At 51.3% G+C, this 12477-nt stretch overlaps 1 protein-coding gene across 4 annotated transcripts in view; it reads right to left on the bottom strand.

Annotated features, from left to right (window-relative positions):
• Nucleotides 1–4996: 4996 nt before the first annotated feature.
• The window catches only part of MANBAL (mannosidase beta like), a 28860-nt gene continuing 21379 nt past the window's right edge, over nt 4997–12477 (bottom strand). For all 4 annotated transcript variants that reach the window (XM_085003877.1, XM_021077555.2, XM_085003878.1 and 1 more), the window contains one exon: nt 4997–5923. In XM_085003877.1, coding sequence (XP_084860003.1) covers nt 5816–5923 — 108 coding nt within the window. In that variant the 3' untranslated portion in view covers nt 4997–5815. The remainder of the gene's footprint in view (nt 5924–12477) is intronic.

Genomic DNA, 12477 nt, shown 5'->3' with positions numbered 1-12477 from the left:
TCAAAATTGTACTTTTAGCTCCCAAGCCCCAGCTGGGCAGAAGTGGGAGTGAACATGACTCCTTGGCCTGAGTGAGGATGTGATTCAATAAAACTTTTGATGCCCAAAAGCTGTCTCCTCTCTGGGACTCAGTTTCCCCATCTGTAAAATGGGAAGGGGTAAAAGGAAGAGGGGACATTTGAGGCAGAGGCATGGGCTTTGCCATCATACTGCCTGGGTTCTAATCTCATTTTTCTAGCTGTGAGTCCTGAGTCAATTTACTGTACCTTTCAGGGCCTCAATTTTCTCTTCTATAAAGCAGAGATAATAACATCTGCCTATGGGATTGCTGACAAGTTAAATGATATAATGTGTACAAAGCACATAGCTTAGTGCTTGGCCCAAGAGAAAATTAAAAAAAAATTTTTTTTTGTTTTATTATAATATATAAATTTATTTTTTAATCACATTATTTTTAGTATTGTTATGTCCCCAATACAATTTTTTTCCTACTCTACAGCATAGTGACCCAGTTCCACATACATGCTTACATTCTTTTTTCTCTCATTATCATGCTCTGTCATAAGTGACTAGACATAGTTCTCAATGCTTAACAGCAGGATCTCATTGCTAGAAAACTCTCATTAAGGTGTAATTCACACATAGTGAAATGCTCAATTTTGATGAAGATACAGAACATTTCAATCACCCCAGAACGTTTTCTCATGCCCCTTCCTAGGCAGCCCTTCTCCCAGGAACAACCACTGATCCGATTTCCATCACCACACATTGGTTTTGTCTCTTTTAGAATTCCACGTGGACAGACCCAGGCAGTAGATATCGTATTTGTGTGTTTGTGGGTACATTTGGCTTCTTTTCCTCAACATAACAGTTTCAAGAGTCGTTCGTATCATTGAGTGTATGGGTAGGATGATTCCTTTATGATGTATAGTATTTCATCATATAAATACACTACACTTTTATCCATTCTACCGCTGATGAGTATCTGGGCTATTTTTGTTTTTTTGCCTATTATGATGAAAGCTGCCATGAACATTCTAGCTAGACTTTAGTACAAGACTTTCATGAACAAATATTTTCAATTCTCTTGGTTAAATACCTAAGACTGGAATGCTGGGTATGTTGCACTTCTTAAATTTTTTATTTTATTTTTCCTTTTTTTGTAAAAACAATTTTATTTTCAAGAAGAGAACAAATGTTTTCTCATAATTTTTTTTAAAAAAGTTGTTCCTAGAATGCTAAAGGAATTTATCTGCGAATTTGTTCAGCGGCCAGAAGCTGAGTCCAGATCTCTGTGTCTTGAATTGATGATGGTTTGCGCATTGTGGACCCAAACTGCGGTACTTTTTAAAAAAGAAGCTCCCAAATAGTTTTTTAACGTGGTTGTACCATTTTATCCTCCCACCAGCGATGTACGAGCATCCCAGTCACTCCATACTCCCCTCAACATCTGCTCAGGTCAGTCTTCGATTTTAGTCATTCTGGAATCACACTGTGGTTTTAATTTGCATTTTCCTGATGACTAATGAACTCCTTTCATGTACTTACTTAAATTTTTTTTAAAGGTAGTTCCTCTCTCCTTCGCTGCCACGGAGCTTTCAACCTCCATGATTTGAAAGACTGTCAAACAAATAAGGAAAGAAAAACCGAGGACAAAATCTACTGGCAACATAAGGAGCTCTACAAATACAAAAGCAAACATGAGCTCAGCCCTGGAACCCCTCTGTTGACTTTGGTTTCCCAGGACTCGGGGGCTAAGGACATGTCTGTCTTGCAAGAAAGCCAAGATCACGGCTGACTTGAGGTCAGAATGTTTTAATGATAAATTTGCCCCTGACTAAATAATCATTTTCACTGCTGCCATTTATAAATGGCTTATTTTGCTCCAGGCACCTTACATATACATAGTATGTCTAATTTTTATAATAACCGAGCAAGGTCGTTGAATGATCTCTATTTGGTGGACTCTGAACATCAGAGATGTGAATTCCTTTGCCTAACACCACTCAGCCACATGTCCATAGGATCCATATTCAAAATGTGACTGGCTCCAAATCTCATTCAAGTTGCCTTAACACACACACACATGAATACTATTCAGCCATAAAGACGAAAGAAGTATTGATACATGCTACGACATGAATGAACTTTAAAAACATCATGCTAGGAGTTCCCTTGTGGTACAGCAGGTCAAGGATCTGGCATTGTCATTGTAGCGGCTCAGGTCACCATTGTGGCACAGGTTCGATCCCTACCCGGGGAAATTCCACATGCTGTGGATGCAGCCAAAAAAGGAAAAAAAAAAAAAAAACATAATTCTAAGCAAAAGAAATCAGATAGCAGATTAGTGATTGCCTAGGACTGGGGGAAATAGAGAATGGGGGAGAGACTGCTTAATGGGCGTGCAGTTTTCTCCTGGAGTACAAAAACAGTTTGGAACTAGATGGTGATGGTGGTTGCACAACATTGTAAATATAACAAACGCCACTAAATTTACCATTAGTGATTTCGTCCTTTGAGTAGTAAAGTCCCCAGCACCTGAGTCCGACCTTTTCTCTCCCAGAGAACCACCCCTTCCCCTTGAGAATTCCAGGGCAGAAAGGGAGGAAACAGCAGCATGACTCAGAGAGTGGGCCCTGGAGTCAGCCTGCCTGAGTTCAATTCCAGGCACTCCCACGTCCCCCTCTGTGGGGGTGCTAATGCTACCAGCATCATGGGGCTGTTGTGAGAATGTCGTACTATTGGGCATGTAAAGTGTCTGGGCCCACGTAAGCTACAAAGTCAGGTCAAGCCACCTTCTCCTACCATCACCCACGCTGCAATTATTTATTGAGCACTGCTATGTGCCAGGCACTCTTCTAGGCCGTGGGGACTTTGGTCTATAAGCAAGAACAGCAATAAAACTCCTTTCTTCTTGGAGCTCACATTCCAAGGAGGGGATAAGACCATAAATAAAGTTACTAAAATATATAGTATGTTCAATGGCAGTATGTGCTAAGGAGAAAAAAATGAGGGGTGAGGGATAGACCGTTTGGGGGAAAGGTTAGAAATGTAAATTAGGTGGCTAGAGAAGGCTTTCCTGAGTAATGTTGAGAGGAAAGTAAGGGGCATTCCTTTCCTACTGCTGCTGTGGCAAGTTACCACAATCTTAGTGGCTTAAAACAACACAAATTGTAATATTCTAGTTTTTTGAGGTCAGGAGTCCAAAATGGGTGTCACTGGACTGAAATCAAGGTGCTGGCAGAGCTGTGTTCCTTCTGGAGGCTCTGGGGCGGCGGTGGGGGGGAGGAGTTGGTACCTTGCCTCTGCCGGTTTCCAGAGGCCACCCCCATATTCCCTGGCTTGTGTCCCCATATCATTCCAACTTCTGCTTCCATCATCACATCTCCTCCCTCACTTTCATACCTTTGTTCTTTCCCTTATAAAGATCCTGCTGGAGTTCCTGTCGTGGCTCAGTGGTTAACGAATCTGACTAGGAACCATGAGGTTGTGGGTTCGATCCCTGCCCTTGCTCAGTGGGTTAAGGATCCGGCGTTGCCGTAAGCTGTGATGTAGGTTGCAGACTCGGCTCAGATCCCGCATTGCTGTGGCTGTGGTGTAGGCCGGTGGCTACGGCTCCAATTCGACCCCTAGCCTGAGAACCTCCATAGGCTGCAGGTGCGGCCCTAAAAAGACCAAAATAAATACATAAAGCCACAAGCCTGGATGCTGTCTCCGAGGGAGTGCAGGCAGAGTAGAGAGGATCAAGGACTGAGCCCCGGGCCCCTTTGATTAGGAGGAACCAGTGACGTAGGAGGAAAACCAGTTAAGGGTAGGGGTTCCAGAAGGGTCAATGCTGCAAACTCTGTCCAAAGTTACGTGTGGAGTGAGGGGCGGGTGGGGCAGAGGACCACCCTTGCTTTCCTAGGGCTGTTCTCTGGCCAACAGCCTCAATGGGGAGCAATTTAAAGGAGTCAGACCTACCAAGGCAGCCCTGCTCCTGTGATTTCAGAGCTGCCCCCTCTCCAGGAAGTGGATGGGTGGGCTCTAGAGGTCAGGTCCTTGCTTTACCAGAATGATTTCCTTTGGTTTCAATTCCTGCTGGGCGTTTAAGACTCCGCTCAGTCATTCGGAGTCCCTCTGCCGGGTGCTGCCCCCCAAGACTGAATGGGCGCCCCCACCCACTGCTCCCCCGCTGGACAGGCTATGCACACGCCTCAGTCGATTGGTCTCCCACTGGGCCAGGCACACTTTGGGCTCCTGGGAAGCCTCCTTACTTCCGCACACCCCCCACCCCCGCAGCGTGGCATGAGCCTCGAGCAGACTCTCAGTGAATGTCTGTGAACAGAAACACTCAGCAGAAGCCCCTCCTGCTGGGATCCAGCCCGGCCTCCAGCAGGTGGGGCCCTCACAGCCCCGGCCTGCTGACACTCACCAAACATTTGTTAAATATCGAGAAGAGGGCCAAGGACTGGGTCCAAGTCCGAGTTCTGGCTCTCTCAAGTTGTCAGGACTTCAGTCTCCATCTCTAAAAGGGAAATGAGACACACTCATCCTTTAAGCTCATCCTCATCAGCTGTGACAACACTTAGGAAAGTGTTCAGGAAACTGTAAACCAGCCGGGCGTTTGGAAGAACCACAGGTTGAGGCTTTTCTTTGGGGGCTGTCAGGACCCACACCTACACCAAGACTGGGTCTTCCTCAAGCCACTCTGAGGACAAGCAGCGCCTTCCTCAGGCAGCAGGACCCGGGGAATGAGTGGGGCCTGGGTCTGACGGAAACTCTCACACACTCACGGATGTTCCCAGTGACTAAGGGCCGCACAAAGCAGCAGGCTGGACCCTTCCTGAAACTCGCCCCAAAGCTGCTCTGACCAGCTGGCCCCTGCTCCAGCCATCCCAGGCCCCACTGTCACACTTCTTCGGGGGTGGGGGGCGCTCCTCCCTCACTGCCCCGTCCCCCCAGCAGGGATCAGGGGACAGGCTCCATCTCAGCACAGGCAACAACACAGAGGAGGTTCAGCGTTCGGGGCCTTTTATTGACATCCACTCCCCCAAGTGACTTTTCCTCACTGGTCAGGAGTTTTAAGAACGGCGGTGGGGAGGGGGGAGGGGAGGGGGTACAGATGGAAGCCAAAAAGAATATCTTGAATGTGCTGTGATGGGTTGAAAAGAGGTTGGTCTGTGATTGACAAGTCCCCCATTTCAGAGGCTCAGGAAGTTGAGCCGAAGAATATACACTCCTTCAGCCAAGTCCCTGCCATCTGCTGGCCCTCCTGCCAGGCATCTTCCAGACTGGCTGTTGTACCAGTAGGACCACTAGCGCTGCAGTGGCCTTAGTGTCTTGACTTAAACAAACAGGGGACGCCTGGCCTGGCTCCATGCACACAAGCAGAGACAAAGGTGACTGATTAGCAGGAGATCTGATCTGCAGGACACAGAGGATGGGAGAGGGCAGTGCTTGTCAGCATCAGATAAGGACTCTGAGATGTAGTGTGAATCTATAAGGCAGGACATGGGGATTAAGTAAGAAAATGCAACTGTCAGCCGCCCCGCTTCTGAGAGACTTCCAAGGCAGTCTCTGCTCACAGGGGGTTTCACTCCCCATGGCTCTAAACCATCGGGGAAGCAGAAGGAAGTGGAAGTGGAGTCTGCCCAGCTGGGGCCTGGGGCCTGTCGTGACTGTCCAGCTCTCTGTGGTCAGAGGGCATCCCAGCCACCTCAGATCCTGAGGCTGGGATGAAGTGAGGGAACAGGACTTTGAGCCCCAGGGGACCGGTGGGGGCCCCGCCCCCAAGGCCCTGGCCCCGCCCACCGGGCTCTACAGGCCGCCTCTTCTACCGCTTCTTCTTGGCCTCCTTCTTGGGCCTCTTGTTTGCAGAAGGAGCAGTGGCCTTAGGCTTCCTCGTCACCTCTGTACTTCGGGGCTCAGACGGTTCTGCCTCCTGCATGGTGACAGAAAACAGAGGCCTGCTTAGACAAATCAAAATGACACCCACAAAATGAGATCATGTCTGAAGGGACTTTGCAAAGAGAGGCATGCCGCAGAGACACCAGGGATGGAAACTGTCCCTGCAGGGCCCCGGGATCCCCATGTTTGCAGGACGGCCCCCGGGGAGGGGGTGAAGGATAAGAGAAGATGCCCAAGGGAAGCGGGCAGCCTTTGGAGCCGCACAGGCCTGGGGGGGAATCTAGGCTCCCCCACGTTCCAGCCAAGTGACCCTGTGGGCCACACGCTTCCCCCTCCTGTGTCTCGGCTTGCCCACCTGTGAAATGGAAGCAGGGGCGCGTACCTTGGCGGGCGGGCTCTCTGCTGAGGCAAAAACACGTGGAAAGCACCCAGTGGATGCAAATGCACCCAGCGGCTGCTGGTCACCGCATGTGGGACTGGGCACAATGTGGTGAGGAGCGGCTGTGGGCAGACCCGCTGTGGCTTGCTCTCCTTCCAGCCCTGCTTCTCTTCTCATCCCTCGTCTGCCATTCAGGCCACAGAAGGCCAGGGCAGGGCAGGGTGGAGAGCGCTAGCCGGTGGAAGTGCAGCCACGGCACAGAGCTCTGCGGCCTCGGGCAGAGGTGCCCCGTGGGAAAGGGCAGAGGGCAGCCCCAGGGTAGAACTCCAGACTCTCCCTGTATCTGGGGCAGCTCTGCTTTGGATCTGTCACGTACATTGTGATTTGTTCCCTGTAAGATCTGGTTTAAACAAAGGTTCTCCTATTGAAAAAAGATTGAAAACCACAGAGCCAGCCCTGGCCTTTATTGTGCTGATAAAGAAAGTGGACTCTGGGGAAGGGACTTGGCCTGTCCCAGCCTCACAGGCGCATGTCAGAGAAGAACCTAGAGTGGCCTCAGTCCTGCTGAGTGTCCCCTCCCCTCTGAGGGATAAATCATACTGCGCCACAGCCAGGCAGGATGTCAGAGTCCACTCTGGCCCAGAGAGCACTAACCACAGGCCGCAGGCCTTGTCCGGCCCACAGGCAGACTTCACTTGACCTGCAGTGTTTATTTTTAAGAACTTGAGCCAATTGGGAGATTTCCCATTCAGTGTGGATTCCTTGCTTTTCTTGAAAACTTTAAACATCCGGTGACACTGGCCCCAAATCTCCTCATGGGAGAAATGGGCTGAGCAGTGGCTGCCCCTTCATTCAGGTGCCCCCGCCCCCACAGCCCCACTGCCCCCGGCACTAAGCAAGGAAATGCGCCTCAGTACCTTGTTCTTTTATTAAAGATGGGAAAACAAAAGACGAAGCAAGAATACTAAGAGGGAGTACGCTGTTTCTAGAAAAGTATTTCTGCATGTTTAATTGGCTACCTCCCAGCTTCCAGCTTGCTTTACTCTGTCCTTCCCTGTTCACTGTCGGCCCCTGGCCCAAGCCTCAAGCCTCCTTCCGAAAGAAGCGGCAGGACTATGGCTGTGGAGGGGCGGTCCCCACCTAAAGCCCAGTCCAAAGGTCTGCCACCTCCCTCTTATCAGCCATCGCTGTCTACTCTGCTGCCAACCAACGGAGACAACAGACCTAGCCTGATCCCAGGCACCCAGGCGTGATGGCCCCAAGATAACCAGGCGGCCGGCTCCTCCCCTGGCCAGGTCTCTGATAGTGCTCAGGACCCCCACCCCCTTGTGCTGATACTGTTTCTGTAACTTGGAGAAAGAAAGAAAGAAAAAGGAAGGAAGGGAGGAGGGGGCGAGGGAGGGAGGAAAGAAGGAAGGAGAGAGAGAGAGAGAAAGAAGGAAGGAAGGAGACAAAGGAAGAAAGAGTGGAAGAAAGAGAAAGAAGGAAAAAAAGGAAGAGAGAAAGAAAGCATGAGCAAGACAGAAAGGTAAGAGAGAGAAAGAAAGGAAGGAAGGAAGAAAAAAAGAAAAAAGAAGAAAGCCCATTAGAAAAACAAACCAACCAACCCAAATCTCAGAGAAGCCAGTGTGTCAAGGGCACAGGCTCCCGCTGCAGAGCCCAGCAGGATGGCTACTGTTTAAGGCAAACCCCACAGGGCACAAGGCCTTTGGAGACTTTGGGACCTGGAAACCGCCCCCAGGGCAGTACCTGTGAGGCCAGTGGAAACCAGTCAGTCCCTGCCCTGGGCAAACAGGGCATGATTAGACAAAGGGTTTGTGCACTGGGAACCTGTCAATCCTGCCAGGATCTCCAGGGATGGAGCCCCCCTGAGCTCACAGCTGGACGCCTCCTGCGGTTTCAAGTGGGGCCTGGTACACAAACCAGGGATGAGGATACCTGGCCGCTGTCCCCAGTGCTTTCCTTACTCCACAGACCTTCTCCCAAGCACCTCATCCTTTCTGGCACCTCCAACTCAAGTGGCCCAGACAGAGCACAGCCCCTTCTCCAGCTGGCCTGGCCTTCCTCCCCTACCCGTAAGCAGAGTAACCAGAGCCCCAGTGACACCCCCACCCCCGCTGTCCCTCCATCCAATCGGTCACCAGGTCCTGCTGATCTGCCCTCCTCCATCTCTTGACCTGGCCACTCTCTGGAGCCTCAAAGGCCCTGCTTCAGCTCCCCCACTGCCAACTGGCCCCCCTGCTCTCTATGCCATTCCTTGCACACGTGCCAAGAGAATTTTTCTAAAGCGCAGATGTCCCCACCTTAAACCTTCCAGTGGCTTTCCATCACCCACGGTCTTGTGTCCCACACCCAGGACAGCATCTAAGGAGGCTGCCTCGCCAGCCTCCCTGGGCTCACCTCTGCCCCCTACAATGGGCCAGGCCCCAGGGCTTCCGCTGCCCACCCCTCAACAAGGGGAGCACCCTTCTCTCCTTGGCCACCCAGCAAACCCCTCCCCTCAGTGTGGTCCAGCCCAAGAACACACTCCTCCTTCCCGTCTAGCCTTCCTCCTCTGCTCCTCCACTGCAGCAGATGCATCCTTTCCTCCACCCCAGGCACCCAGGAAGATTACAGAGCCACCCTAATCTTACCTAAGCTACAAGTGCTCCCCCTGAGTCTCCCCAACTAATCTGTGAGCTCTTGCGGACAGCTTCAATTGTTCCCAAATGAATGAAATGAAAGAACATGCAAGCTCTCCTGTGACCAGGAGAACTTCATTCCTACTTATCATCATAAAAGCCTAACAGTCTCACTTTTTCCTGTGAGAAATGGGCACAGAGGACAGAGTAAATTTTAAACCTAATATACAAACCCTAAACCATGGCTAGACATAGCCACCAATAAGCATAGTAATAATAACAGCCATAACAGCTGCTAATATATATTGTCTTTTTAGGGCCGCACCCATGGCATATGGAAGGGGTCCAGGATAGGGATCCAATAGGAGTTGTAGCTGCCGGCCTACACCACAGCCACAGCCACAGCAACGCAGGATCTGAGCCGCATCTGTGACCAACACCACAGCTCACGGCAATGACGGATCCTTAACCCACTGAGCAAGGCCAGGGATAGAACCCGCAACCTCATGGTTCCTAGTCGAATTCATTAACCACTGAGCCATGACGGGAACTCCTAACAGCTGCTACTATTATTTGCAATATGCTAGGTCCCAGGTTCTGTGGTCTAGACATATCCTTTTCTTTTTTTTAAGCTATTTCCATATTGCTTATTTTTACTTATTTATTTATTTAATTTTTGGCTGCCCCAAGGCATGTGGAGCTCCCTGGCCAAGGATCAGATCTGAGTCGCAGGCTTGACCTAAGCCACAGCTGCCGCAATGCTGGATCCTTAACCCACTGTACCTGGCCAGTGATCAAATCCGTGTCCTGGCGCTTCCAAGACACCGCCAATCCCACTGCGCCACAGCGGGAGCTCCATGGACATATATATTTTGGCCTCACAAAGTGCCATAATGAGCCCCATTTTATAGATGAAAGAAGAGACAGTCAGGTTATGTGACCTGCCTAAGGTCTCAGATGCAGAGTGGCAGAGCCAGGATGAACCTGAGCTCTCAATGGCTGTGTGGCACAGACTCTCCTGGGTTCCTAAGGGCTGATGGCCACCAAGAATCCGATCTAAAAGTGAAATCGACTTTCTCTTTTTCAGCGCCTGGAAGCACAGGTGACTCTGGAATGACAAGAACAGCTTGTTCTAGATCCCACTGGCGGGTCATTCAGGAACCCCCGTGCTTGTGATGGGAGTCAGGCTTTGTCTTCCAGAGTCGAGAGCAGCTCGCCGTGGGTGTGTGGACACTATACAGTCACCGAGGATCTGAGTGCATTATCTGTCTCCTCTTCACCCCAGGCCTCCTCCTCTCTTCCCCAGCTCAATTTCTGGCACTGTCACCCACCCCGTCACCCAAGCTGGAAGCCTCTGAGCCATTTCTGATTTCCCACCAGTCCCTCGTGCCCCCACGTCTAATCTGTCCCCATGGCTGGTCCATTCTTCTTTCCATGGGCACTCAACTCTACCCGGTCCCCTCCGGACACACACCAGGGAGCTGGTTCAGACCCCTGCTCTCTTGCCTGTCCCTCCCAAGGGCTTTCCTGTTTTCAGAGCCCGTTCTCCTAAAACAACCATCCTGATCACATCTGTGTTCTGCTTTAAACGTGTTGCTGGATCCCTCTTCATACAGGACGGATTCCAAGAACCTCCAGGTGTCTCTCTTTGTATAAGACAAATTCCAAGAACCCCCAAGTGGCCTCCAGAGCCATTCCACTGCTGCCTTGGCCCTGTCTCTGGGCACGCCCCCTCGGTCACTTCTGGGCCACTGGCCAGCCAGTATCTCCCAGATGCTCTGTTCTTTCACGCTCTGTCTGCGTCAAGCACATGCAGGTCCTGTGCCAGGCAAGGCAGGCTAATGGAGAGGAGGCGGCACACTTAGTGATGTGCACCACGTGGGTACCTCACAGACCCGGGCACGCTGAGCCCCCACCACCCTCATGAGCCCTCACTCTGAGCCCCATTTTACAGGTAAGGAAACTGAGGCTCAGCGAGTCCTAGCCACTGGCCCAGCGGGGCACAGCTGCCTTCCCCTCAAGGGGCAGGGAAGCAAAGGCAGATGTTACGCGCATGACTCGGATACTGGGGTCCTAGCCACACAGAGCTGTAGCTCCAAATTCTTAGCTGGCAAGAGTGACTCTAAATAAATGGCTGACTTGTCATTTCTCTTCAAATGTACGTTGCTGGTACAAGCCAGGCAGACGGCAGACTCTGAACACTGTAGCCCCACCTTTCCATCTGGGAACACCTCGCCTCCTCTGAAGCAAGTGTTCAGTTTCCTCAGCAATCCCACCTTGGGGAGTAAAAGACCTCCCCCGCCCTCAGGTGGATCCTGGGTCTGCGGAGGCGTCCTCTGTGACACAGGCCTCATCAATAATGTAGCAGCTCCACAGCCACTTACAAAGCCAGAAAATTGCTGCTATTCATCAGATTCAAATAATCGAATCTGTGCCGCGATGTATCAACTCCCTTCCTGCAGGGAAAAGCACAGAGAATTTTATGATTTCCACGCTACAACTCAGTGTGGATTTAGTCCAATAAATCAGGATGAATGTCATTCTACACAGACTGAAACCACTCTCTCCTCTAAAACAGTCCAGGGAAAGAAAACCACTGTGCCACACTCAGGTAGCCTCACATACCTTCCTTGCCTCATTCGATCCTCAAGAACTGCATGGGAAGGACGTGAACGCCCTCCTTCTCTAGCTGGGGACACAGGGGGGAAGGCAGGCGGTCCCCAGACAGGTGCCCAGAGCTGAAGCTCTGGCTCGTCCTGCGCGCTCTTGCCCCAGGCCCCAGGTGGGGTGGAGACTGGGAGACCAGGCAGGGCCAGAACTAGCCCTGGCCTTGAGAGGACAGGACTAGCTGGAACAGAGAAGGGGAGGCCGACCGAGTGGGCTCCACAAGGCGAAACACAGAATCCAGAAAGCACATGGCAGGCAAGAACTGTGATAAGAGAGAAGAGGCCTGGGAGTGCACCTGACACAATTCAGCGCCACCCAGGCCCTGCCCCCCGGCTGGTCTGGGGCTCCTTGTGTGTCCAACCATCTCTCCCACGAACCTGTACCCATCTCAAGACCATGTTTAGACCTTCACCCTGTCCACCGCCCAGGAGTCTCTCAAAAATGGCTCATGAAGTAAAAAACACCCTGCCATCCAATTTAACTGCAAACACCTCCCAAGCTTAAAAAAAAATACAGGGCAGAGCTACAAAGTCAGTTGTGCAAGACTGTCTCCTGAGATGTTGAGAATGGGTGTACGCTTGCCCGGGTTAACTGTTTCCTGTGGGAGCCTTCACCAGCAACTGGGGGCCGGGCAGACTTTTCCAACAGCATCCTGAACTTTTAGGCCACTGCCCCACTGCCCCTGGGAAGGCGCCTCCTTTTCAGGGCTCCAAACACCGCCGGGCTCTTTGATCGACAGCAAAGTCTATGTGGGCATCACAAGGAAAGCCACCCCTCTTGCTATCGATTCTGATGGGTGAGTTCTCCTCTGCCAGATCACCGTGCTAGACATCAGTTGTCTTTGCCCAGACCCCCTCTCTATTGGGACCCCATCCTTTCCCTGTCCCACGTGGTTCTGAGGGGACTCTCAGTCACTGTGGC

The sequence above is a fragment of the Sus scrofa genome, chromosome 17, assembly GCF_054392235.1.
Source record: "Sus scrofa isolate SSC_HxYL_T2T_F1_AM1 chromosome 17, Sscrofa_HxYL_maternal_Yorkshire_Landrace_v2.0, whole genome shotgun sequence".
Lineage (NCBI taxonomy): Eukaryota > Metazoa > Chordata > Mammalia > Artiodactyla > Suidae > Sus > Sus scrofa.
The sequence above is the reverse complement of the archived record's forward strand: the minus strand, read 5'-3'. Positions and strand labels throughout refer to the sequence as shown.